The 26,389-nt window shown below is 48.2% G+C and overlaps 1 protein-coding gene across 3 annotated transcripts; it reads left to right on the forward strand.

Annotated features, from left to right (window-relative positions):
• The first annotated feature begins 1,330 nt into the window (after positions 1 to 1,330).
• On the forward strand, positions 1,331 to 24,565 carry ddr2l (discoidin domain receptor family, member 2, like). Of its 3 annotated transcripts, none has more exons than XM_015960307.3 (20): positions 1,331 to 1,550; positions 12,197 to 12,294; positions 12,370 to 12,472; positions 15,550 to 15,625; positions 15,794 to 15,946; positions 16,199 to 16,346; positions 16,452 to 16,524; positions 16,597 to 16,786; positions 17,009 to 17,255; positions 17,430 to 17,516; positions 18,321 to 18,460; positions 18,588 to 18,699; positions 19,685 to 19,801; positions 20,813 to 20,887; positions 21,016 to 21,260; positions 21,335 to 21,462; positions 22,908 to 23,105; positions 23,185 to 23,419; positions 23,760 to 23,909; positions 24,201 to 24,565. In XM_015960307.3, the coding sequence occupies exons 2-20, from the start codon at positions 12,234 to 12,236 to the stop codon at positions 24,333 to 24,335; spliced, it is 2,673 nt and encodes an 890-aa protein (XP_015815793.3). In that variant the 5' UTR covers positions 1,331 to 1,550; positions 12,197 to 12,233; the 3' UTR covers positions 24,336 to 24,565. The 3 variants fall into 3 exon arrangements, with proteins under 3 accessions (XP_015815793.3, XP_015815795.3, XP_015815794.3); XM_015960308.3 differs by lacking the exon at positions 1,331 to 1,550 and adding an exon at positions 12,004 to 12,075; XM_015960309.3 differs by lacking the exon at positions 20,813 to 20,887.
• The last annotated feature ends 1,824 nt before the right edge of the window (positions 24,566 to 26,389 follow it).

Below are 26,389 nucleotides of genomic sequence, written 5' to 3' on the forward strand. Positions count from 1 at the left end.
GAATGATACCCTTAGTTCAAATTGGATTATTTTTTCTCTCTTTTGAAACATTAAATATGTAAAGGGGGTAGGGCCTTCGTCGTCATCGTCATCATCTTCCTCCGCTTATCCTGGTTGCGGGGGCAGCATCCCAACTAGGGAGCTCCAGACCGTCCTCTCCCCGGCCACCTCCACCAGCTCCTCCAGCAGGACCCCAAGGCGTTCCCGGACCAGATTGGAGATGTAACCTCTCCAACGTGTCCTGGGTCGACCCGGGGGCCTCCTGCCGGCAGGACATGCCCGAAACACCTCCCCAGGGAGGCATCCAGGAGGCATCCTGACCAGATGCCCAAACCACCTCAACTGACTCCTTTCGATCCGGAGGAGCAGCGGGTCTACTCCGAGCCCCTCCCAGATGACTGAGCTTCTCACCCTATCTCTAAGGCTGAGCCCGGCCACCCTACGGAGGAAACTCATTTTGGGTAGGGGTAGGGCCTTGAAAGTGCATACTTCAACCTACCTCCATTTCAAACAATGTAGATTGTCACAAATTATGTTATTTACTTTATTTTTTTAATTGTTAATGTTTGAAATAAAAACAAACAAACAAACAAAACTTCAGCTTGTTTATCAAATTTAATTTTAGTCAAAATTTTGTTAAATTTCATTATTATTAACTGATCGAATGACTGATGAACTAAAACAGCAGGTGATGTTTTATCGAGTTCTGGTTAAAAACGTGAAATAATAAAACTTAAAAAGCAGTTTCCCAAATGTAGCTTTTTGTTTAGAGGAGTCAGTCTGATAAAGTCACACATTTTTATTAACGTCCTCGGTTTTCTTCTCTGAAGATGTTCTAAAACCTTTTATTTATTTATTTATTTATTCCTGTAGGCCAGAACCAGAACCCGGTCCACTCAGAGGGAAGCAGTAATGGTGGCCCCAAGGGGTGGCCATGGTCACCCCTACAAAATTGCTGGCCGCGCCCAGCGAAGACCAGTGTTCTGTATTAAGTCAGAACACAAACCATAAATGTGTTTCATGAAAATGAACAAAGGAGCGTTTATTGCTAAATATTGTTTTTAACTAAAAAGAATTAAGGAGGCTAAACGCTCCCAGAGTTAGAGCACCAATTACTGCCACCCCCCTCCCTCCCCCCCGGTCTGGCCACCCTTCTGGGATCTTCTGGACGCACCCTTGGGCCCTGGGCAGCAGAAAGGCTGCAGGAAAAGAAGGAAACGTTCTTCCTTCCTCTGAAGGATCCTTAGAAGAGTTATGGTTCCTACGACCCCCTCCCACCCCCACCCCCCGGAAGTGATGTAAACACTCAGAACTTTTTTCTCCAGTTTCTCAGCAGAACCTCTAGAACTCCGCTCCGTTAGAACTCGAACCCAAAGAACCCGTATCAGGATTAAATCCACTAAATCAGTTCCGACCATGATCCTCTGATCCTCCGTCCGCCGCTGACCGAACCCCGACCCACCGGGATCCCCGACCGGACACCGAGACAACCGGACCGAACCGGGCCGAAGCTCGCTGCTGTGTTGGAACCATAACCGGACTGCGGACAGGTAAACCGTTCTCTGCCTTCGTGGGTCAGACTGAAAAGTTCTGAAAAGTTCTTCATGAAAGCAGATCTGGGTCAGTGTCGGAGCGCGAGGCCTGCAGGAGAACCGAACCGAACCATCGGCTTTGTTCTGAGGAAGAAACAAACTCAGATTAATCATCAGGAGGATGTCTGGACGTGTTTTAATCCTGAAACATTCTGAGACTAAACCAGATGGGTTCGACCCAACAGAACCGGACCAGGGTTAGATTAGACCTTCTACCAGAGCCCGCTTTGGTTCTGGTGGGTCCTCGGGCGTGTTCTGGATCTGGTTCTGATGCAGAGTCCTTCCTGTGTTTGATTTAACATCTGGATCAGGAGCAATCGGTAATCTGATGGTTTATAATCTCACATCCAGCTGCTGATACCTGCGTGCCAAGTGCGATCAAAGTTGTGACGTCACATGCAACCGTGACGTCATGTTGCGTCTCTGACGCTAAAATAGGAAAAAGCGTAAAAATCAGTGGAAGTTTGAACAAAAACTAAATTTATTATAATATTTAAAATACTACGTTCATAATACCTGATCCGACCCGTTAGTACTAGTTAGTACTATTCTGTAAAATTACTACAACTAAGTTACTCATCAACCCTTAACCAGAGACGGGATTCCTCTCAGACACACTAAGTACTGATGTCCCCAGCGCTGGACGATGTCCCCGGTGCTGGACGATGTCCCCGTTGCTGGACGATGTCCCCAACGCTGGACGATGTCCCCGGTGCTGGACGATGTCCTTGATGCTGGACGATGTCCCCAACGCTGGACGATGTCCCCGGTGCTGGACGATGTCCCTGATGCTGGACGATGTCCCCAACGCTGGACGATGTCCCTGATGCTGGACGATGTCCCCGGTGCTGGACGATGTCCCCGGTGCTGGACGATGTCCCTGATGCTGGACGATGTCCCCAACGCTGGACGATGTCCCTGATGCTGGACGATGTCCCCAACGCTGGACGATGTCCCCGGTGCTGGACGATGTCCCTGATGCTGGACGATGTCCCCAACGCTGGACGATGTCCCCAACGCTGGACGATGTCCCCAACGCTGGACGATGTCCCCGGTGCTGGACGATGTCCCTGATGCTGGACGATGTCCCCGGTGCTGGACGATGTCCCTGATGCTGGACGATGTCCCCAACGCTGGACGATGTCCCTGATGCTGGACGATGTCCCCAACGCTGGACGATGTCCCCGGTGCTGGACGATGTCCCCGGCGCCGGACGATGTCCCCGATGCTGGACGATGTCCCCGATGCTGGACAATGTCCCCAATGCTGGACGATGTCCCCGATGCTGGACGATGTCCCCGGTGCTGGACGATGTCCGCGGCGCTGGACGATGTCCCCGATACTGGACGATGTCCCCGATGCTGGACGATGTCCGCGTCCACGTTCAGAAGCTTCTGTGGGTTTCACCTGAAGCTGCTGGTTCTGACCTCCAGACTCCTTCTGGAGGAACGTTCTTCATTCTTAAGGTCCAAGTGGCTTACGGCAGCAGGTACGAGCTGTTTAAGGTCAAAGGTCAGATGTTCTCCTTCAGGATGTTCTGCTAGAGATCAGGGGTCTCATTTATAAAACATTGCGTGGAATCCTTACTAAAACCGTACTTAAGCTCAGCAAAAATATGTACTTAAGCCAGGCGGGTTTGTGATCTATCAAACATGGAGGACGCACAGCTGCACGCAATCTCCGCTTCATAAATCAGAGACTAACAAGAATGTTTCTCAGCTGCATTTCAGTCACATCCCGCCCTCACCACGCCCACTTACTGCCCTAAATAGTCAATGCAAAGCGCCTTTCGGACCTCATGCGTATACATAAGCCGGCTGTTGCAGCGCTCCGCCAACGACATGGCGACCGCAGATCAAGGCAGATCAAGCAAGCGCTATTTCACAGAAGCAGAAGTTGAGGCACCTGTGGGTGAGGTGGAGAAATGAAGGGAAGTGCTTTCGCAAAACAAATGAGAGAAAATCCACGGAGTGACACAGCGTTGCTGAAGCCGTCAATGTTGTGTTCTTCAGAGAGATCTGTGGTGGATGTAAAAAAAAATGGTCCTTCGGGATTCGATCGCCCGACTCCCGGGTGAAAGTCACGCGCGCTAACCAGTCAGCCAAACGGAGATCTCCCCTGTACAAGTAGCCAGGGTGCATGATCAATCGGGTCACAGTGACAGGACACACACTGTCACAGACGCATGATGTTCTGTCTCAATCTGTCCCCCTGTCCGTATTCTGCGCTTCAGGCTGTGTGTGTGTGAGTGTGTGTGTGCATGTGGGGGGTCTTGTTCTGTGTGAAAACGAAGCAGTACAAGTGATAATGCTGCAAGATTTCATAATTGTACCTTCTCAGCAGCAGCACTGCAGGAGCTCTCCATGTCCAACATGTGTGTAAGCCAGGTCCTTAGTCAACTTAAAGTTGCGCACATTTTTCCGCTAAGTTTTCTTTCATAAATCCCAAAGTTTGCGTGGAAAGTTGCTTACGCAGTTTTCCAACCCCGTTTTGTGCGTAATGAGGCCCCAGAACTCCTGGTTCCATCAGGTACAGCAGATTGTCCAGGTCCTGAAGCAGCAGAGCAGCCCCAAATCATCACACCACCTCCACCGTGTCTCCAGGAGACATGGAACGCTCACCCTCCAGAACGTTCCACAGAATATTTACCCAGAATTCTCAGAGGTCATCAGGATGGTTTAGGTGAAAGCGAGACAGGTCTTTGGGTTGTTTTTGGACCTGGACTCGTTTTTTTCTGTGCTGTGACTGAATTTGCAAAAACCTCTGAAGTTCCTCTGGTTACCTCCTCCATCATCGCTGGACCCGGTCCAAACGGTGCTGCTGGCACAGAACAAACATGTTTGTGTAATAAATGTACAGGTGTGGTCAAATCAGACGCTCAGGAAGTAACTCTCGGCCGCTCTCATTGGTGGTCTCCACCAACCTGAATAGGATCCGCCCACCGGTCTGAGGAAATGAAAAACTTCCTGAAACTTTTCTTTAGTTTTATGTCCAAACGGGATTCAGCAAGTCTCACTCAACCGAGACAACGACAAAAAATGCAACATTTTAAAGGATCCTTTATTTTATTTTCTCTGAGCGATCCAGACGTGAGGGTTTGGAGAAACATCTGCTTTTGTCCTCAGAGACTCATCCAGACGACACTTGTCCAATCAGATGTCTCCGTGTGAGAATCTGACCCAGGCGTCAAAGTGTTGTAGACTCCTGCTGATTTCAGCATCGTCCTCTGAAACGTGGTCCTCGGCAGCTAACGCTAACCCTCAACATCTGGATGGAGAGCCGAAGACAAGCTCTTCTCGACACAAGGACCTTTTATTTAGAGATGAAAGTCAAAAGCGTGAGCTCAGGCTGTCTGTGAGGATCTCTGTGAACTCACTGGCTCCCAAACTAAAGATCTCTGACTGGAATATCTACTGTAGGTACAGAATTAGATCCAGATCGCCTCTGAAACCCATCCAGCTGACCTGGAGCCAGACGTCGGAGCGTTTTCAGCCGAAGATGGGAGCGTTTAGAGGCGATGTCTGACATGTTTGCTGCAGACGCAGGAAGACCCGAAAAAGCTGCAGAAGTTACAGAAAACGTTTAACCTGAGGTCGCCGAGTCGGCGTAGAGCGATTCATCTTGTCCCAGGAAAGAGCCGCAGTGGCTTCTGGGTAAACGCGTGCAGATGGCCGCTGCGGTCAGACGAAGAGGAGCAGATTTCAGACGAGCGTCGAGTTTCCATCAGCCAGCAGCTCGTTAAAGAACCGCATGTAGGACGCTAGAATGGGATGGGGGGGTCAGTAAGGTTATAAAAAAACCTTACTAACCTTACTGACCCCCCCCCCCGCATACATGCAAACACACACATGCACACACACACACACACACGCACGCATATATGCAAACACACACATGCACACACACACACACACACACGCACGCATATATGCAAACCACACACACACAAGCCCGCATACATGCACACATGCACACACACACACACACACACACACATGCACACACACACACACGCATACATGCAAACACACACATGCACACACACACATACACACAAGCCCACATACATGCACACACACACATGCACACACAGACACAGACACACACACACGCATGCATGCACACACACACATGCACACACACACACACATGCAAACACACACACACACAAGCCCGCATACATGCACACACACACATGCACACACAGACACAGACACAGACACACACACGCATGCATGCACACACACACACATGTACACACACGCACACAGACACACACACACGCATACATGCCAACACACACATGCACACACACACACACACAAGCCCACATACATGCACACACACACATGCAGACACAGACACAGACACAGACACACACACGCATACATGCACACACACACACATGCACACACACACACATGCACACACACACACACACGCATACATGCAAACACACACATGCACACACACACACACACACAAGCCCGCATACATGCACACACACACATGCACACACAGACACAGACACACACACGCACACAGACACACACACACGCATACATGCACACACAGACGCACACAGACACACACACTCATACATGCACACACACACACAACTTATGTGAATAACGATAAGAAACTTGAGAAAATTCAAATTTAATGAATTATAAAAAATATGCATCTGAAAATAAATATGAATTTTTAAAAAGCATCAATTTTCTATTTCTTCCTAAACTTGAACTGGAATTCTGTTCTTTGTTTCGGTGAAAAAGAAAAAAAAGTATTTTTATTCATATTTATGTAAATTTTCTCCCATTTACTTTCTTATTTTCCTAAAAATGGATGAAATCAAAATGTGTGTAATAATACTTTGTTGAAGGTTGTCAGGTCTGCGCGCACGTGTGTGTGTGTGTACGCACACGTGCATGTGTGTGTGTGTGTGTGTGTGTGTGTGTGTAAGGGGAGCAATGTTAGGTAACATCTTCTGACCCATGTGGGCCTGGGGAGCAGAGAGAGTCCATCAGACACAGACGGAGGTGTGGTAGTGATACTTTTGCACGTGGAATGGTGAGAGATGTTGCATTATGATGTCATCGGTGTCAGGGCCCAGGCATCACTGATCTGAATCATCTTAGTCTGGTTCTTCAGCTTCGTGTTGGCTGGTCTAGAACCAGAAACACGATGAAGAACACCAGTGATGTCCTCTCTGCAGGTGTCACTGATCACCCCCCCCCCCCCCAAACACTGCTGACAGAATGATGACTCCAGCATACCTGCTGGCATGAGCATCTGCTGCCCGGCGTGTACGTGCATGCACGGCCATAAGTCTGCAGCTCAAAGAAGGCTCTACGAAGTCATATGATTGTGCTTCAGGTGCACGGCTGCCTGTGTGCACGTCTGTGAGTGTGCACGACTTTGTGTATGCACACTTACGTGTGTGCAGTGATGAGGAACGTGATCGTGTGACGAGTCCTAGGGGTCAGGAGAGAACCCAAAGCTCTGAAACGCGTCCATCACACTTCAGCTGTAGTTCAGACAGAGTTCCTGGTGCGGTCCGGTTGGCTCGGTTCTGGGTACCTGGTGGTGTTTTCTTTGGTGTTTGTGCTCTACGTGTTAAACCAGGCTCACTCCACATTCCTCAGAAACCAGCAGCTGCTGCTCAGCTCCAGGTCAGGACTCGCAACCTCCTCTAAGGTTTCACCGGGGGTGGGGGGGGTTCTGCTGCAGCACGTTTGATGAAAACCTGAAGCTGCGGAGCAGCTGATGGCTCTGACCCAGAGCAGTGGTTTGGTTCTGGCCGCCGGGACGAGCTGAGACCGTGCTGGGTCAGTCTGTGTCGACAAGAGGTCGAAGTCTGTTCCATTTAACCGTTTTCTTTGACCAAGGAAGGACCGTGTCCTCGTAAGCAAGGCGCCTTGACACTGAGAAACACCCTAAATCACCACATTAACGGATCATCAGCCTGACTTCCTTTACATCACGAGGAAAAGTGATCGGGTTCAGAGTGTGTCACGTCTAAAACGGTCCGGGTGGAAACGATCCTTTTTGGGCTCTTAAACGTCTCTCTGCTTTAGCAGATCATCAAATCCCCCATAATCGGATTTTGTTACATCACCGACCGCTCCTGAAAAGTTCCAGTTACACCAAAAACACCAAAAACAGGAAGTAGCAGAGTTTACTTATCAGTCGGCTCATCCCGTGGACCGCCTTTATCCGCCGCCCCTGACTAAAACCAAAACAGTTCAGTCAGGAGAAAGCTGCATCCTTTTAATTGGATTGAGTCGAAACCAGTCGGGACATTTTGGACGAACGATTGTGACGATGTCTTTAAACTAAATCTTGTGTGTTTTCACTTGAAACTCACATCAAAGTCATTTAATAAACCCAGCAGAAGATTGTTTTGTGTTCATAAAGCCAAACATCAGAACTTTGTCCCCAACTAGAGACCAGAAACGGCTCTGGAGGCCAATTAAAGTCATTAAACGCATCACGCGTGTTTTGCTTTTTGTTTCTCCTGGTCGCCGGTCCCCCCCCCCCCAGACTCCGGGATTTGTTTTGCTCCGGGTGAACTCTGCCTGATTCACCCCGTTAGCCGAGGAGCGTTTGGATTCCTCCGTGTTTGTTTGAGCCGGAGACAGAAAGAAGCAGAGAGAAATCTGGGTTGCGTTGAATGTTTGGAATGTTGAGGCTTTTGGCGTCGTTGTTCTGACGAAGGAGGAGGAGGAGGAGAGGAAAAGGAAAACAGACAAAGGAGATATGGAGAGTTGAGTTTTTAACTCTTCCACTTAAGGTAGCACCAAAAAGCTTTTGTTTAAAACTCTGGATTTGTTTTGGCCGATCTGGTTTGTTGCACGAGGACAACCTGTCGGAGTTAATTATCATAAACACACAGATGTAATAACCATAATCATCTTCATCCAGATTCAATCTGCTTAACTTCTTGTTTAAAGATCAGTTCAGGATTAAATCTGAAAATGAAACGTGGAGTTTAATTTCATGCTCTCTCTCTCTCTCCCTGCAGAGGTGTGGGATGATCAGTTGCAGACACCAACCTCTTGGCGGGTTTTAGAGAGAGGCCCTGTTACTGAGGCACGCAGATGTGGAGCTAAACTCTCATTAAATCACTTTACAGCTTTTTATTCCCGTAAAACGGCGTCATTAGTGGTTTCAAACCTGAAATACGTAAACAGGAAGCATATTTTCGCGCTCTTATTGTGAAAACTGTTTTAATTGTGTGTGGGTTTGTTGCTGGTTGCCTTGCTCCAGCCGGTCCCTGTTGGCGTGTCCCTTCCTCCATGTTTCTGCCTCTCTGTGACCATGTGATTTTACTGTAGAGACGAGTGATGATGCAGGAATCTGAGCTGGATCCAGCAGATTACATAACCTGCCCCCACCCCTCCAGCCCAGCTGAACTCACTTCCTGGTGCAACGACAGATGTTCTTGAGCGCGTTTGCAGAGTTGCTGCCTCAGGATCCGTTTATGTGGCAGCGTCCGACGCAGCTGCAGGTTCTTTTGGTGGTTTTGGATCGACGTTTTATTTCCTGTCAGGCTAGATGAAAGATAAATTTTCCTTTGATGTTAAGTACGCCTGAGATTCACGATAATTGAGGCGTTTAGGGTCTGTGGGACGTTTGAGATGTTGAGTCATCTTTTTGTCAGATGGGTTTACCAAAAACAAGTTTCTGATTGCTGAAACTTTCTTGTAAAAGTACAAAACTGAGACGTTTCAAGAGTTCTTGGAGACTTTTTCCACATTAAAGGGGCATTATGGAAGTGTGACAGCCAAAACATGTATAGAAATAATAAATGTCTTCTTCATACATTCTCCTGCAATGCCCTGGTCCTGTAGAATGAGCCCTGGCATTTTTACTGTGATTGCCTGTTTTTCTGTAAAATCACAGAAAAAGAGAGATGCTCGGGTCGAGCAGGCTGCTTCATGCGCGTTCACGCTCAGGCATCGCCCGTAGCATTTGCTATCCGTAGCTTTAGCAGCAGGGAGAGAGGCAGTGCCACTTTGTCGCTGTTCCTAACGCCTAGTGACAAAGCTAGCTACATTTCTGAGGACCCTTAGCTACTTTCTGTAGAACTTTCTTCTAGATATTTCCTGCTAATTAGCAACAAAATAGCCATTTTCACTCCGAACCGTTCTTTGGTTTGACGTTGTTTCATCTGTCATCAAGGATATAAATGTTACAGATACAAAGGACATCACTGGTGCTTTAGCTCACCTAGTAAGACGTTGGACTCTCGTGCAGGAGGCACAGGTTCGATTCTGGGTGTGAACATAGTTTATTTAGAGTTTATTTTTTACATTAATGGTATATTTTTTTTACAGTAAGATGCCCAAATTTTTATTTGAGACTCGCCGAACGGCATTGAATTCACAGATAGAAAAGATGTGGGTTCAACTTTCATTTTGGAACAATTTTTCAAGCAAGGGAAGGGAATGATCTGAGCATGCAGGAGGACTGACCCATCATAAACCTTTGTCGGCTGTGCTGAAGAGAAAGCTACAGAACCAAATTATTTAATCAATTAGCTGCACGTTCTTCTGTCCACTGTCCTCTGGGCCACACACACACACACACACCCACACACACACACACACACACACGCACACGCACACACACACACACACACACACACACAAGGGACTGTCTCAGCTGTTATTTTCGTGAAAGAGTGTGCACGTACAGCATGCACGCCTCGTGCACGAGCCTACTATTGAAGCTGCCGTTACGCTTTTGGCCTGAGGGGGCAATCTCGAGCATAAAAATTCAAAACTCTGTAAAGTCCCTTTAAAACATAATTATAAACTTTATTCGAATGACAAATCAGAACACAACATGCAGCTGTGATCCAACTGGAAGCGACCAATCACGTGAGAGCAATGAACTCCGTGGATCTAACGGTTTAAACGGATTTAAATGAGCAGAATAAAGTTCGCCTGTGACCACGAACACCTGAAATCATTAAATAAGCTGCTAGCTGCTGATTCGCCACTTCTTATCTACATATCCACACCGTAGCTTGTTGCTGTAAACCTTCTCACCCGGCCTGTTGGTGGCGTTGGCGCGTCAGGCGGCGATGGAGAATGCGTTTGGTCCTGAGGAGCTGTATCTTCTCTAAATCTGTGCAGCAGAAACGAAACAGGAAATAAAACGAGGCTCAGAGAAGCTGAAAACTGGGCGAGTGAAGCCTGAGCTCGGTGATGGACTTTTATTTATCGTTTATTCGCTTTTGCAGATGAGGTTCTGCTGATGATGTCACGAGTTCCCCAGAGGGAACCCCAGATCCGGCTCGTTGGGAGGCCGAGGAACAACAAGCATGTCTGACTTTGTTTCAGATTTACTTTTAGAGAAATCAACCTGCCGGAGTCCAGATTAGATCTTCTGCGGATTTCCAGCACTTTCAGGTTTTTCAGATACATTTATCTTCAGAGCAGAAGAACCTTAGAAGGACTGACGTTAGCGTGACGTCAGCGTGACCCCGGTGACCTCCAACAACCATGAAAAGTTCCTTTGCTCTGCTTCCGCTCTTTGTTCTCCACCTTTTCTCCCTCTCTCTCCCTCCCTTCCTCCCTTTGTCCTCACCCCCCACCCCCTCCCTGTCCAGCTGTTCTCCCCAAAGGGACGTTTGTCCCTCTGAAATGACGGCAGAGCTCAGAGACGTGGAGCGCGTCTCGGATCTCCTACAGAAACTAAATCAGTTCAACATTTTGTTTGTGCTCCGTGTTGTGTACACACACACACACACACACACACACACACACACTCAGCTCCTTAATGAAACCCAGAGTGGTCCAGCCCTCTGCCCTCCGTCCTGCCGAGTCGTGTCTTTAGGAGAGAGCTGACGTACAAACGGGAACGTTTTGTTTTTCCGAGGCTCTGATCGTCCAGCTCCCGGTCAGAGTGGAAGGGTTGCATCACGTTTAGCAGGAAATCTGTCCGTGTTTGGATGTAGGAGTGTCTGGAGCGGCTCCACATTCAGGAACTTCTAATGAACAAGAATTTATTCATGAGGTTTCACAAACGGCACACACGTGGAACAAAAGCAGTCCTACTGTGTCGAAAAGATCATCAGAATAAGAGCTGCTCCTGTATCATTCATGCAGATACAAAGCAGACATCCGACACTAGGACCTTATTCTGAAAGTCCAACAGGATGTAGAAGAATAACAAAATAAATGCTTGTGTTTGTAACGTGTTTTAACTCCTGGAATCCATTTGGCGTTCCTGATGAAGGAAACTTTAAAGGTTTAAAGTTTGTTTCAGTTTTTTGTTTTCCGTTGAGTTCAGAGCTTCAGTTAGCCTCTTCCAGGTTAACCCGCAGGGTCGAGTCCTTAACTAGTCACAGGAACCAGAGATCCACCACCTGGGATTGTGGAAGATCATGGTGACTATTTTATTATTCCCCACCAGAAATCCGATTGGCCAAGGCTGATGATCCCAGTCGTGCTACGTCTCCAACTTAGACCTCGTAAGACTTCGGAATGTTGTTTTTTTCTGTTGCTGGGAAACCAAATCTGAGCCAAGTGACTTCACAGAAACATGAAAAATGAAAACAAAAGACGCTGAATTTACGTTCTTATTGCTCTCAGAGATGTAGCGAGTGTGTCGGTGTGATCGCGGACCATCATGCACCTCTTCCTGCTGCTGATCCTTCCGGTTCCGGCAGTCATTGGACAGATCGATCCAGGTATGACTTACCTGCAGAAGGAAGCCTCCCAACCTGCCGGTTATGGAGGATTCTTATTAACTCGTGTGTTTTTAGAGCACTGTCGCTATGCTTTGGGCATGGAAGATGGGCGGATCAAAGATGAGGACATTACAGCGTCCAGCCAATGGTACGACACCACAGGACCGCAGTACGCCAGGTGAGCGCCGCACCTTCACAAACCAGATTCCATATTTAAAGATCCTGTTCAGAAAACTGAGCTGATTAAAAAAGATCTGGTTTTGTCCTCCGAGCTGTTTGGAGTTTTTATCTTAACTATTGAGTTTAGGTTGGTTTAGGGTTAGTTAGGGTCACCGTGCCCCAGGTTTAGGGTTAGTTAGGGTCACCGTGCCCCAGGTTTAGGGTTAGTTAGGGTCACCGTGCCCCTGGTTTAGGGTTAGTTAGTCATCATGCCCCAGGGTTAGGGTTAGTTAGTTATCATGCCCCAGGTTTAGGGTTAGTTAGTCATCATGCCCCAGGGTTAGGGTTAGTTAGTCATCATGCCCCAGGGTTAGGGTTAGTTAGTCATCATGTCCCAAGGTTAGGGTTAGTTAGTCATCATGCCCAAGCTTTAGGGTTAGTTAGTCATCATGCCCCAGGGTTAGGGTTAGTTAGTCATCTTGCCCCAGGTTTAGGGTTCGTTAGGGTCACCGTGCCCCTGGTTTAGGGTTAGTTAGTCATCATGCCCCAGGGTTAGGGTTAGTTAGTCATCATGCCCCAGGTTTAGGGTTAGTTATTCATCATGCCCCAAGTTTAGGGTTAGTTATTCATCATGCCCCAATCTTTAGGGTTAGTTAGTCATCATGCCCCAGGGTTAGGGTTAGTTAGTCATCATGCCCCAGGTTTAGGGTTCGTTAGGGTCACCGTGCCCCTGGTTTAGGGTTAGTTAGTCATCATGCCCCAGGGTTAGGGTTAGTTAGTCATCATGCCCCAGGTTTAGGGTTAGTTATTCATCATGCCCCAAGTTTAGGGTTAGTTATTCATCATGCCCCAATCTTTAGGGTTAGTTAGTCATCATGCCCCAGGGTTAGGGTTAGTTAGTCATCATGCCCCAGGTTTAGGGTTCGTTAGGGTCACCGTGCCCCTGGTTTAGGGTTAGTTAGTCATCATGCCCCAGGGTTAGGGTTAGTTAGTCATCATGCCCCAGGTTTAGGGTTAGTTATTCATCATGCCCCAGGGTTAGGGTTAGTTAGTTGGAGTAGATGGAGTAGATAAATCTCAGTGAGTTCCCCCTGAATCAGTCGATTAACCGAAACAGTTTGAATAGGGAGTCACTGGCAATGCACGGGCCGTCGCGTGTCACTCCAGGTTTAGGGTTAGTTAGGGTCACTGTGCCCCAGGTTTAGGGTTAGTTAGTCATCATGCCCCATGGTTAGGGTTAGTTAGTCATCATGCCCCAGGGTTAGGGTTAGTTAGTCATCATGCCCCAGGTGTAGGGTTTGTTAGAGTCACCGTGCCCCTGGTTTAGGGTTAGTTAGTCATCATGCCCCAGGGTTAGGGTTAGTTAGTCATCATGCCCCAGGTTTAGGGTTCGTTAGGGTCACCGTGCCCCTGGTTTAGGTTTAGTTAGTCATCATGCCCCAGGGTTAGGGTTAGTTATTCATCATGCCCCAGGTTTAGGGTTAGTTATTCATCATGCCCCAAGTTTAGGGTTAGTTAGTCATCATGCCCCAGGGTTAGGGTTAGTTAGTCATCGTGCCCCAGGGTTATGGTTAGTCATCATGCCCCAGGGTTAGGGTCAGTTAGTCTTCATGCCCCAGGGTTAGGGTTACTTAGTCATCATGCCCCAGGGTTAGGGTTAGTTAGTCATCATGCCCCAGGGTTAGGGTTAGTTAGTCATCATGCCCCAGGGTTATGGTTAGTCATCATGCCCCAGGGTTAGGGTCAGTTAGTCATCATGCCCCAGGGTTAGGATTAGTTAGTTGGAGTAGATGGAGTAGATAAATCTCAGTGAGTTCCCCCTGAATCAGTCGATTAACCGAAACAGTTTGAATAGGGAGTCACTGGCAATGCACGGGCCGTCGCGTGTCACTCCAGGTTTAGGGTTAGTTAGGGTCACTGTGCCCCAGGTTTAGGGTTAGTTAGTCATCATGCCCCATGGTTAGGGTTAGTTAGTCATCATGCCCCAGGGTTAGGGTTAGTTAGTCATCATGCCCCAGGTGTAGGGGTTGTTAGGGTCACCGTGCCCCTGGTTTAGGGTTAGTTAGTCATCATGCCCAAGGTTTAGGGTTAGTTAGTCATCATGCCCCAGGGTTAGGGTTAGTTAGTCATCATGCCCCAGGTTTAGGGTTCGTTAGGGTCACCGTGCCCCTGGTTTAGGGTTAGTTAGTCATCATGCCCCAGGGTTTGGGTTAGCTAGTCATCATGCCCCAGGTTTAGGGTTAGTTATTCGTCATGCCCCAGGTTAAGGGTTAGGTAGTCATCATGCCCCAGGGTTAGGGTTAGTTATTCATCATGCCCCAGGGTTAGGGTTAGTTAGTCATCATGCCCCTGGTTTTGGGTTAGTTAGTCATCATGCCCCAGGTTAAGGGTTGGTTAGGGTCATCATGCCCCAGGTTTAGGGTTAGTTAGTCATCATGCCCCAGGGTTAGAGTTAGTTAGTCATCATGCCCCAGGGTTAGGGTTAGTTAGTCATCATGCCCCAGGTTTTGGGTTAGTTAGTCATCATGCCCCAGGTTTTGGGTTAGTTAGTCATCATGCCCCAGGTTAAGGGTTGGTTAGGGTCATCGTGCCCCAGGTTTAGGGTTAGTTAGTCATCATGCCCCAGGGTTAGAGTTAGTTAGTCATCATGCCCCAGGTTTAGGGTTAGCTACAGTAAATATATTGTGGGTTTCTAGTGGAGAATCGTGACTCACAGACAACACTAGACTAATAATCAATAATTATTCGTACAACAATCTAATAAAATATTTTAAAAAGCTAACAAGCTAATTCTGATCGGTCAGACCTTCAGTGGGTGGAGCTTGTCTTACACCAGGAGCCGTGAGATTAAAGGTGATTGGTAACATTTAAAGTTTAAGATAAGGCCAACCAATCACTGAGCTTATAGAAGACCCTGGTCTTCCTAGCAACAAAGCAGGAAACCTTCTGATTGGATGAGAAGAATGGAAATCTTTAGATGAGGTTTTGTTTTACATGCTTGCTGCTCCTTTTGCCTATTTCTCCTCATGTAAAGCACCGCCTGATAGATGGATTAGATTAGAAGCTCAGATTATTTAAACTGTCTCGTGTTTGCAGGTTGCACTGTGATAACGGGGACGGCGCCTGGTGTCCCAAAGGACCGCTGGAGCCTTCAGACAGTCAGTACCTGCAGGTATGTGTCTACGTAAACGTTTGAAGACAAACCAGACCCAAACCGGTTCGGTCCTGCTCGGCCGCGCCTCTCTGAGACTAAATCATTAAGAAGCAGAAAGACTTATTGATTTGAGTTTAGAATTTCCCAACGATCCAAAGGTCATGTGACCAAAGTTCTCCCTTCCAGATCGACCTAAAAAAGCTCACCTTCCTCACGCTGATCGGGACTCAGGGACGATACGCTGGGAATTTGGGGAAAGAATTCGCCCAGGAGTACCGCCTCAACTACAGCCGAGACGGACAGCTGTGGAAGTCCTGGAAGAATCGGCAGGGCCAGGGGGTGAGCGATCCAAATATGACCCAAACCGGAAAAGCGAGGGTTCAGAACAGAAGGAGACGGTCTGATAAACGATCAGAAATATAGAATTTATCAGAACTATTTACTCTCAAGTGGTTCTGGCCACTTGCTGACATCCTGTTACATTCCTTTGACATTCCTGGCTTCCTGTGACTTCCTCACTTCCTTTCTTCCTACATTCCTGGACGTTCCTAACCCTCCTGCTGGTCTTTTTATTCTCCTACTTACCTGCAGGTACTGTTTGGTAACAAAAACACCTACGCTGTTTCCTCCAACGACCTCAAGCCTCCCATCATCGCTCGTTTCGTCCGCGTGATTCCCGTCACCAAGCTGTCCAGCACCGTGTGCATGAGGCTGGAGCTGTACGGCTGTCCGTGGGACGGTAGGAACCAAACACGTCCTTCATTTAGTGGACCTAAGCTGTTCCTGCTGGTTCTCCTCAGGCTTAATCAGATGTTTGTGGATTTTGTCCTCCTGTTTTCTGCAGATGGTCTGATCTCCTACAGCGCTCCCGTCGCCAGCCTCAACGACTCCACGTACGACGGCGTTCTGGACAGAAGGTCAGTTTTGCGCGGCCCGTTATCGTCGAGGTGTTCCAGGTCTCCGTGACTCACGGACGTTTCGTTCAACAGGAAACTGTCTGGTGGTCTGGGCCAGCTGACAGACGGCATGACGGGTCTGGATGACTACCTGATGACCCGTCAGTTCAACGTGTGGCCCGGATACGACTACCTGGGCTGGAAGAACGACACGCCGGGAACTCAGGAATACGTGGAGATGGAGTTTGTGTTCGACGGGCCGAGAAACTTCACCTCCATGAAGGTTTGTTGTTTCCTCCAACGTTCCCGATTTTTTATGAATTTAGAATTTATTGAATCTAAATAGTTGAAATCTAAATTTTAAAGTTTCTACGAGAACAGAGTTGTGGTCTTTGGGTGATCCGTCTCATCTCTGGCTCATAAAAGTTCCTTTTGTCCCAAAAGCAGCAGAAACGTGGCTTCCTGATGTTTATGTCTCCTGAGTCTGAGTCTCTTCTTCATCCAGGTTCACAGCAACAACATGTTCTCCCGCGGTGTGAAGATCTTCTCCTCCGTTTCCTGTTGGTTTAAGCTCCGCCTTAATTCCCCCTGGGAGGCGGAGCCTGTGGTGTTTAAAACCGTGTTGGACGACAGGAACCCGAGTGCCCGATACGTCACCGTGCCACTGAACCGCCACGCTGCCAAATACGTCCGCTGCCGCTTCCACTTTGCTGATGTCTGGATGATGTTCAGTGAGATCTCGTTTCTGTCGGGTAAAACCGCCTCCGTTTCGTAAACATCTCTTAGCACGTGTTCACAAGCTACAAAGAAACTAAAGCTGACTGTTAGGACTTCATTCCTGCTTACGCAGACTATATGTTTCTGCTATAGTTGCTGATGTTATTGGATGAATGAAGATGAATAACATTGTGCTTTTTGCTCCACAGAGGACACCATACTTGCATCAGAGATCCCAGAGATTGGAACTTCTGCTCCAGATGAAGACATCAGCACAACCATCACAACAAAGACAGGTGGGACTCAAAAATATGAAAGTAAATATTGTCGAAGTCGTCTTCCTCCGCTTCTCCGGGTCCGGGTCGCGGGGGCAGCATCCCAACTAGGGAGCTCCAGACCGTCCTCTCCCCGGCCACCTCCACCAGCTTCTCCGGCAGGACCCCAAGGCGTTCCCGGACCAGAGTGGAGATGTAACCTCTCCAACGTGTCCTGGGTCGACCCGGGGGCCTCCTGCCGGCAGGACATGCCCGAAACACCTCCCCAGGGAGGCGTCCAGGAGGCATCCTGACCAGATGCCCAAACCACCTCAACTGACTCCTTTCGATCCGGAGGAGCAGCGGTTCTACTCCGAGTCCCTCCCGAATGTCCGAGCTCCTCACCCTATCTCTAAGGCTGAGCCCGGCCACCCTACAGAGGAAACTCATTTCGGCCGCTTGTATCCGCAATCTCGTTCTTTCGGTCATTACCCAAAGCTCATGACCATAGGTGAGGATTGGGACGTAGATCGACCGGTAAATCGAGAGCCTGGCTTTCTGGCTCAGCTCCCTCTTCACCACGACAGATCGGCTCAGTGTCCGCATCACTGCAGACGCCGAACCAATCCGCCTGTCGATCTCCCGATCCCTCCTACCCTCACTCGTGAACAAGACCCCGAGATACTTGAACTCCTCCACTTGAGGTAGGAACTCTCCCGACCCGGAGTTGGCAAGCCACCCTTTTCCGGTCGAGAGTAAAAATGTAATATTTAAAACTGCACAACTGATTCTGACAACTCTGTGTCTCTCAAACCCATCTGCTTCTTCTGCTTTGACCTCCATCAGCTGTTCCATCATCCAGCGACTCTTCAGAGGAGGGGAACATGCCCATTCTGATTGGCTGCCTGGTGACCATCATTCTGCTGTTGGTCGTCATCATCTTCCTCATCCTGTGGTGCCAGTGTGTCTGCAAAGTTCTGGAGAAGGTGAGAGGATAACAGTTGTTTGTCCTGATGGCCCTACAGAAGGTTCCTTCTGGTCCGACGGAAGTCCAGATCTGTGACAAAGACATCTGAGGTTACAGGTCTGGTTTTCATCCATTTGATTCTCCAGGCTCCGCGACGGATCCTTGATGAGGAGGTAACGGTTCGACTGTCCTCCTGCAGCGACACCATCATCCTGCAGACGCCCCCTGTACCCCCCCGCTCTAGGCACCCTCCAGCAGGTACCAACAGAAAGTTGTTTTTCACGTTTTTTTTTTTTCCAGACTCCCATAAAGGGAGCGACGGTGGCACAGGAGTTAAGAGCTCATCCTGTAATCGGAAGGTTGCAGGTTCGAGCCCCGCTCAGTCTGTCGCTGTCGTTGTGTCCTTGGGCAAGACACTTAACCCACGTTGCCTGCTGGTGGTGGTCAGAGGGACCGGTGGCGCCAGTGCTCGGCAGCCTCGCCTCTGTCAGTGCACCCCAGGGCAGCTGTGGCTACATTGTAGCTCATCACCATCAGTGTGTGAATGTGTGTGTGATAGAGGGAATGACTGATTGTGTTGTAAAGCGCCTTGGGGGGTTCCAGGACTCTAGAAGGCGCTATATCAAATACAGGCCATTTAGTATTTACCATAAAACTAAATCTGCTGTGAACTGATTTCGTCTTCTGAATGGTACACACTTCCAAAAGCACGAGCACAGATGGCAGAAGAAGAGCAAAACACACCGGCACACATTAAAAATGCCCCTCCAACATTTCCCCATCTAGCTCTGCTTCCAATCACCAATACTAAAAATTCCTTTTTGAACCTCCGGGTGACCGTAGCAGCTCTTCTCTTCTGCAGCAGTGCATCTCTTCAAGATATCTTCATGTATTTAAAACAACACTAAGTACATTTTTGGTTCCTTCTGGTGGAAAGCGGAATTACAGCTGTCGTAAACAATCCTGCTGTGGCTAGCTCAGAAAACAAGCTATTGCTAACACAAGCTAACTGATACTAAAATAAGCCAGGAAGTAGAAAAATCCACACTCTTAAACAAAAATATTTTGAGTCTAGTAGCAAGCGGCATGGACCTCGAACTTCAGGTGGTTTTGCTGAGTGGCCCTCGGACCATTATGTTTAAGTAACCCTGGCTTCAAGTGTTAGCATAGCTTTAAATCACTAAGGAGGTGGAAAATCCTGGGTTTTATTGTTCTGATTGGATCATGACTGTTTCATCAACAGGTACCACCCATGCAGACCCCCACTATGAAAGAATCTTCTTGCTGGACCCACAGTACCAGAACCCGGTGGCGCTGAGGAACAAGCTACCAGAGCTGCCTCAGAGCGCCGAGGCTTCAGGTGAACACTTTTATCTCCTCACATCTGTCTGTTCTCCTGATTGGACGGACTCAGCTGACTCATTAAAGAGCAAGTCACCCCCAAATCAACTTGTTTTTTCCTGATAAACTATATAAATGTGTGTCTAATCGTGCTGCAGACACGTGTCGTCAATAGTTTTGCACTTTAGTGCATTTTAGTTAAAATTTTAATTTTCTGCCTAAAACTGTCAGTGTTGTGCCGTCGTCAGGTAAAAACTCTGCACTGCATTTGAATTTAAATCTGCCATCGCTATTGGCTAAGAGGTACCGTAGAACGTTAGCTGGTACCATATGATGTCACAATGTCGTTGTGAGCCTGTGTGTGTGTGTATTTGTTAGCGGCTCCACCCTCTCGGTCTGCAAGGCAACAGCATTTGTTGCATTTTTCAAACAGGAAGTGGGAGTGGAGTAAGACTCTGGTAGGGGGTGACTTGCTCTTTAACGATCTGTATGTTTTACATGGGATTTGTACACTTGTGGCGTTGTGTGACCTTTGACCTTTTTATTTAGAACCATCTGAGCTTGCGGGTGGGAAACAGTTTTATCTACCTGAGTCAAAAGTGCAGTCACTTGGGAATCCTCTTTCAAACAGAACCAGAACAGATTTGACCTCCTCCCTGATGCCGGAGTGTCAGTGATGATGTCACACGTCTCTAAATCTTCCTGAAGTTTGTCTGGAAGCTGGAGGTGATGCATGAGTCTTCCCATCAAGCCTCCGTTCCTGTTCAGAGTCAGCTGTTAGCTCTATGCGCAACATGCTGCTGTAGTGCGGGAGTCTGCCCCCTGCTGTCCGTTACAGTGAATCTCCTCCTCTGTCGCTCCTTTTCAGCGGCTCCGTCTTTGAAGGAGGATCTCTCCTGCAGCTCCGGAAGGAGCTGAAAGAACCTTCCGGATGTTCTTGTTTCCTCCTGCATGCTCATTCATTCTGAAGTGTTTCTCCTCTTTTCCTCCCAGCTCTCTCTGCCCTTTTCCATGTCTCCTCTTCCTCCAGCCCTCCTCCTGGGTAATCCTCTCTATGACCTCCTCCTGCTGACTTCCTGTCACAAGATGTCCGGCTGGCTTCGTGGTAAGAGCCGAGAGGTGAACGCGGGTTTCACACTGAGGAACAAAACCAGATAAAAGGCCGGGCGTCGTCTCTTTCAGGATGAAATCTTTGTGGCTTTTAAAGCAAACGAACCTTTCTGTCTCTGGCAGCATGCGGGGGGGGCTACGCTGAGCCAGACGTCACCCAGTGCACCCCCCACCAGTGCTTCAACAGCAGCGCGCCGCACTACGCCGAGACCGACATCGTGCGGCTGCAGGGCGTCACCGGCAGCAACATGTACGCCGTCCCCGCCCTCACCGTGGACTCCCTCACCAGGAAGGACATCTCTGCTGCCGAGTTCCCACGGCAACAGCTCATCTTCAGGGAGAAGCTGGGGGAGGGGCAGTTTGGAGAGGTGGGCGGAGTCACTAAGCGTCACTGAGGAGGGACGCCTCTGCGGGTAACTCACCTGATGTTCTTCTGCTGCAGGTCCACCTGTGTGAAGCTGAGGGACTCCCAGATTTCCTCAGGGAAGGGTCGCCCCTCCAGGACAGGGACCGCCGCTCGGTGCTGGTGGCCGTTAAACAGCTGAGAGCCGACGCCACCAGTCAGGCCAGGTACGCGAAACCCGGTCAGGGATGGAGGCCGGGTTTAGACTCGGTGTTCCAGAAGCATCACACAGCTTTAGACCAAATTAGGATTGTTTTTCTGCTCATGGATTTAAAATCACTGATTTTAACGATTCTGATGAGTGAAAACCTGAAACCAGTGGGGGTGATAAAAGAGACTCCACCTCGCCTTCAGGTAAACTTTACCTGAGGATAGGGTTGTCACGGTAACCGGTGTAGCGGTAAACCCCGGTAAAAAAGTTGACAATAATAATAACCGTCTTGTTTTTAAAACTATATTATCTCGGTGGGTTAGCGTGGCTGCGGTGTAGGCGCGGTGACCCTTACCAGCCACCGTATCATCTGCTGAAGTTGTCGGCGGCACATGCGCACTTTGTTGTTTACAACCAAAACTTTCTTGAAGCTAAAGCTGAAATAATGGCCAAAGGAGGAGACGGCAGCACTCAGGACATTTATTATCCCTCAAAGAAGACAAAGTGGGAAGTACGGGCATCTTTTGGATATCTGAAGAATGCCGAGGGACAGCTGATAGAAGACGGCTATCCTGTTTGCAGCACGTGCAGAAAAAGTGTCTGTGAAAGGCAGCAACGCTTCAAATCTCATGACACATCTGCGTGACCATCACCCGCAACTCTACAGTCAACGCAAGGCAAGCTAACGTTAGCGTTTTAGCTAAAATGCGTGATCCGAGGATTTGGGTTGAGGGAGAATGCAACGAGTCGCTATATAAAGCAGCCGCAGCGCCGCTACCTGCATATAAACCGTGTCGCGGACACCGCCATGTTGAAATGACGCTATGCATTACGGGGCTCCCAGGGGCAGATAAGAGTTGGTCTCTCTCTGAGAATAATTATGAATTTAACAATGATTACTGCCTGATGACGTTTTCCCACATCTGCAAAGCTCACTGGAAGGACACAAACCGAGGACAATATTTTCCTGATATAGGGTTTATTACTCAAGTAAGGGTAAAAAAGTATCTGATTAGAAGGCTACTCGAGTACTGAGTATCATCTGATCTAATATTTTTAAATGATGACATCAAACAGACAAAAAATAAGAAGTTATGGGCAAATATTGGTATTTTAAAGGCTAAAGGGGAAAAATGTAAACAAATAAACAACATAATTACAAAATAACACATTTTAGACAAAATTTAGACACAAACTGAGGACGATATTTTCCTGATATACAGGGTTTATGTAGTTGTCTGAAAATGTAACACGTTTTTAAAAAATACCGCGATAATACCGAAAACCGTGATAACTTTGGTCACAATCACCGTGAAGTTAAATCTTCACACCGTCACAACCCTAGTCTGAGGATCCGTCCCGTTTAAGGACTGGTCTGGTGGTTTCAGTTTTCTCTGATGCTTCCCTCTTAGTCTGGACCCACTGAGGCCTTCCGGGTCTGATCTGTTTGGTCCCCATCAGGAACGACTTCCTGAAGGAGATAAAGATCATGTCTCGCCTGGACGACCCGAACATCATCCGGCTGCTGTGTGTGTGTGTGTCGTCCGACCCGCTCTGCATGGTGACCGAGTACATGGAGAACGGAGACCTGAACATGTTCCTGTCGCAGCGGGAGATCGAGAGCACGCTGACGCACGCCAACAACATCCCGTCAGTCAGGTGGGTGGAGGAGCGCAGGCCTCGGATCAGTTTCTATCTGAACGTCCTCATTCTCACCTCTGACTCTTCCTCCCTCCAGCCTCTCTGACCTCCTCCACATGGCCGTGCAGATCTCCTCCGGGATGAGGTACTTGGCGTCGCTGAACTTCGTGCACCGAGACCTGGCCACCAGGAACTGCCTGCTGGACCGCCGCCTCACCATCAAGATCGCCGACTTCGGGATGAGCAGGAACCTGTACAGCAGCGACTACTACCGGATCCAGGGCCGGGCCGTGCTGCCCATACGATGGATGGCCTGGGAGAGCATCCTGCTGGTGAGGAGAGAACCCTCAGGAGCACGTTTTATCCTGGTGTCGTTAGAGGAGAGGGGGAACTTCATCTGCTGTGATGAGGAGGTCGGTCCGATCTGTTGTGGTGAAAACGGAGCTGGATTCACTCTGAACGTTCATCTGGTCATGAGATGTAGATCAGGACCAAAAGAACCAGGATGTGAAAACAAGCCGGACTCCTCCTCATCCAGGTCTGGGAACCTCCCAGGAGGAGTTCCAAGTTTTCCTCCTGGGTCTGATCTTGCGTCAGCTGGGAGGACGTGTCCTGGTTTTATTGTCCCGCAGGTTAAATGTATGAACGCTAAACCTTAACGCTTGTTTCCAGGGGAAGTTCACGACAGCGAGCGACGTGTGGGCCTTTGGAGTGACGCTGTGGGAGGTCTTCACGCTGTGCAAGGAGCAGCCCTACAGCCTGCTGTCTGACGAACAAGTCATCGAGAACTCGGGCGAGTTCTTCAGGAACCAGGGCAGACAGGTGGGACCGCCCAACCGGGGACCAAGACCCCCAGATCCTCACTAATCCAGAAAACACTCCAACTTTAACGCGTTTCCGTGGGTTTTGCATCTTCGTCGTCTTCCACTAGAGGGCGCTGTTTGATCTTTATTCAACCACGTCAGGGCTTTAAAGTTCAGATTTCAGAAGGCCGCGTGAACCCGTTTGAGTCATTGGAGATGATCAAATGCATCTCTGATTGATCTGATCGGATGTTGATTTAGTTCCTGCTCTGGCATCAGCTGATCATGTCTGTCTCCATTTCTCACCTAGGTCTTCCTCTACGCCCCGCCGCTCTGCCCTCCCTCTCTCTTTGAGCTGATGATGCGCTGTTGGAGTCGAAACATCCTGGACCGGCCCACCTTTGAGGGACTTTACCAAGCCCTGAGGCCCCAGGTGAACCCGTGAGTGGTCCGGTTCTGACAGGCTGATGGTTTACGGTGCAGGAGCCGCTGGGGAAACCTCTCCAGCCTGACAGACGAGACAAAGGGAGAAAAAACCCATCAGTTTGTGGTGATCGGAGGTCTTTGTTGCTGCCGACGTTTCCCAGAACCTTCCATGTCAGAACTTTTCTGCTTGGTGCCGGACGGCCCAGACCTTCATCCTGTTCTGACGCTTAAAGCCAGAGACGTCTCCGGCTTTCTGTCCATGCGGATCTTCCTTTTGAAGCACTGTCCGTGTCTCAGTCGCTCGTCTAGATCCACCCACACTGGAGCTGAGGTCAAAGTGTAGCAAAGTCTGGGCTTCTACGTGTTGGTTTGTGTTTTTTCTCTTGTTCTGGAGTGTTTGAACACTTCCTGGTTGCTGCTGTGGTCGTTGTTGGTTGGTGCCGCGGCGCCAGGAGGCTGACAACCCATCAGAGAGACGCTGTGGGACGTTTAAATCCAAAAAAAAAAAAAAACTCATGGAAAGAGTCAAAACATGCAGGAAACAACAAGTGGACTTTAAAACTCGTGTTTGTGTCCTGATGTGTGATGAAAGACGCTACAGACTCGTTTATCTGCATTTATGTCCCAACAGAGACGCCGTACAAACGAACGTTGTTTCGTCGAGCTACAAAACGTCTCAGGCACTAAAAACGGATGTTTTGGTGTTTTTATGTCATGAATGAGAAAATAAAACTGTATAAAGGTCCCCTTTAATCTGAGTTTGAGCTAAATCATGAACAGGTTGTGTTTTTATCTCTGAGTAGCAGAAACGTGTTTAAAGTTCCTTCGTAAAAACAAAAAGTACAGTTTTATTGTTAGAAACTGTTTTTATTAGCAGATTATAAAATCTTTTATCACTGATTATTTTACTATTGATTCTAACTTCATTCATGTCTTCTAAATAGAATATACCGGTATAAATATTTTTACGATGATCTTCAGACCCCCACCCCCCCATTCCTTGCCCATGCAGGTGATGTTCAGAGCTATCAAAATAAAAGTCAGATTAGCTTAAACTAATCCAGGTCAGTTGATGGTTTCCAGTTTCTCTCCAACACACAAAACGATAAAGGTCATGGTTATGGTGCTGGAGGTCATGTGACCATTTCTTCAGCTGGAGACACTGAAATGCTTTATTTTGAAAGGTTTCTCCTTGTTTTTGGTATTTGTCCGTGTTTTTTAAATCTTATAATCAGTGTCTGAAGTTCAGAACTGACTATTAAAGATCAAGTTGCTTCTGCAGGTTGTAAGAGTGATGATGATGATGATGATGATGATGATGATGATTACATACGATAATAACAGGCCTGATCAGATCGGTAGGGAGAGGGAAAATGTAAATTTAGCATCTTCTGAAGGAAATTCCTGCACCAACATGGAGTTGCTATCTCTAGTCTGACCACTAGGTGTCAGTAAACGACACACACTGACCCTTTAAAGATGCTTTATCTTAGTTTTCGTGGTTACAGCCCAGAAGGCTGCTGGGTTTTTACTCCTACGTTAAAGACGGGAAGGTCTAACTACATCAGCTGTTTTCTGATAATAAAGATCAAAAGATCTAACCAGAAAGTGAAAAAATTATGTTTTAGATCTTTTATTAAATGTTTGTTTTTATCTGAAAACTAAACAGGAAGTGAACTTTATCAGAGTTTTGCTGTCTGTACTGTATTGTGTGTGTGTGTGTGTGTGTGTGTGTGTGTGTGTGTGTGTGTGTGTGTGTGTGTGTGTGTGTGTGTGTGTGTGTGGTAAAATTTGACATTCCTTTGATCACTGGGAGCTGATTGGGATAACCCTGGTTCACTGCGGATTAAACCAGTGAACTCAATGTCCCAGAATCCTTTGCTACCGTGAGCCTGTGTTGTTTGGGAGAGCTCTATGAAATCTGAGTGTGTGAATGCAGATGAGGTGTGATTAATAACTGATGTACGGGGAAGGTGTTGGATGCTGATGCTCCTGTACGATTCAGACTTTCTGTAATAAAACAAACTTTCATCTGTCTATATTAATATATTGGGAGGTGATGATGGTGTTTCC

This window comes from Nothobranchius furzeri, chromosome 10 (genome assembly GCF_043380555.1).
Source record: "Nothobranchius furzeri strain GRZ-AD chromosome 10, NfurGRZ-RIMD1, whole genome shotgun sequence".
Lineage (NCBI taxonomy): Eukaryota > Metazoa > Chordata > Actinopteri > Cyprinodontiformes > Nothobranchiidae > Nothobranchius > Nothobranchius furzeri.

What these genes read in the sequence shown, in the direction of transcription:
- ddr2l (XM_015960307.3), top strand. Translation starts at nt 12,234, where the DNA reads ATGCACCTCTTCCTGCTGCTGATCCTTCCGGTTCCGGCAGTCATTGGA. An exon ending in AACAACATCCCGTCAGTCAG is followed by an intron (nt 23,106 to 23,184) that starts GTGGGTGGAGGA and finishes TCCTCCCTCCAG; the next exon opens with CCTCTCTGACCTCCTCCACA. An exon ending in TCAGGAACCAGGGCAGACAG is followed by an intron (nt 23,910 to 24,200) that starts GTGGGACCGCCC and finishes TTTCTCACCTAG; the next exon opens with GTCTTCCTCTACGCCCCGCC.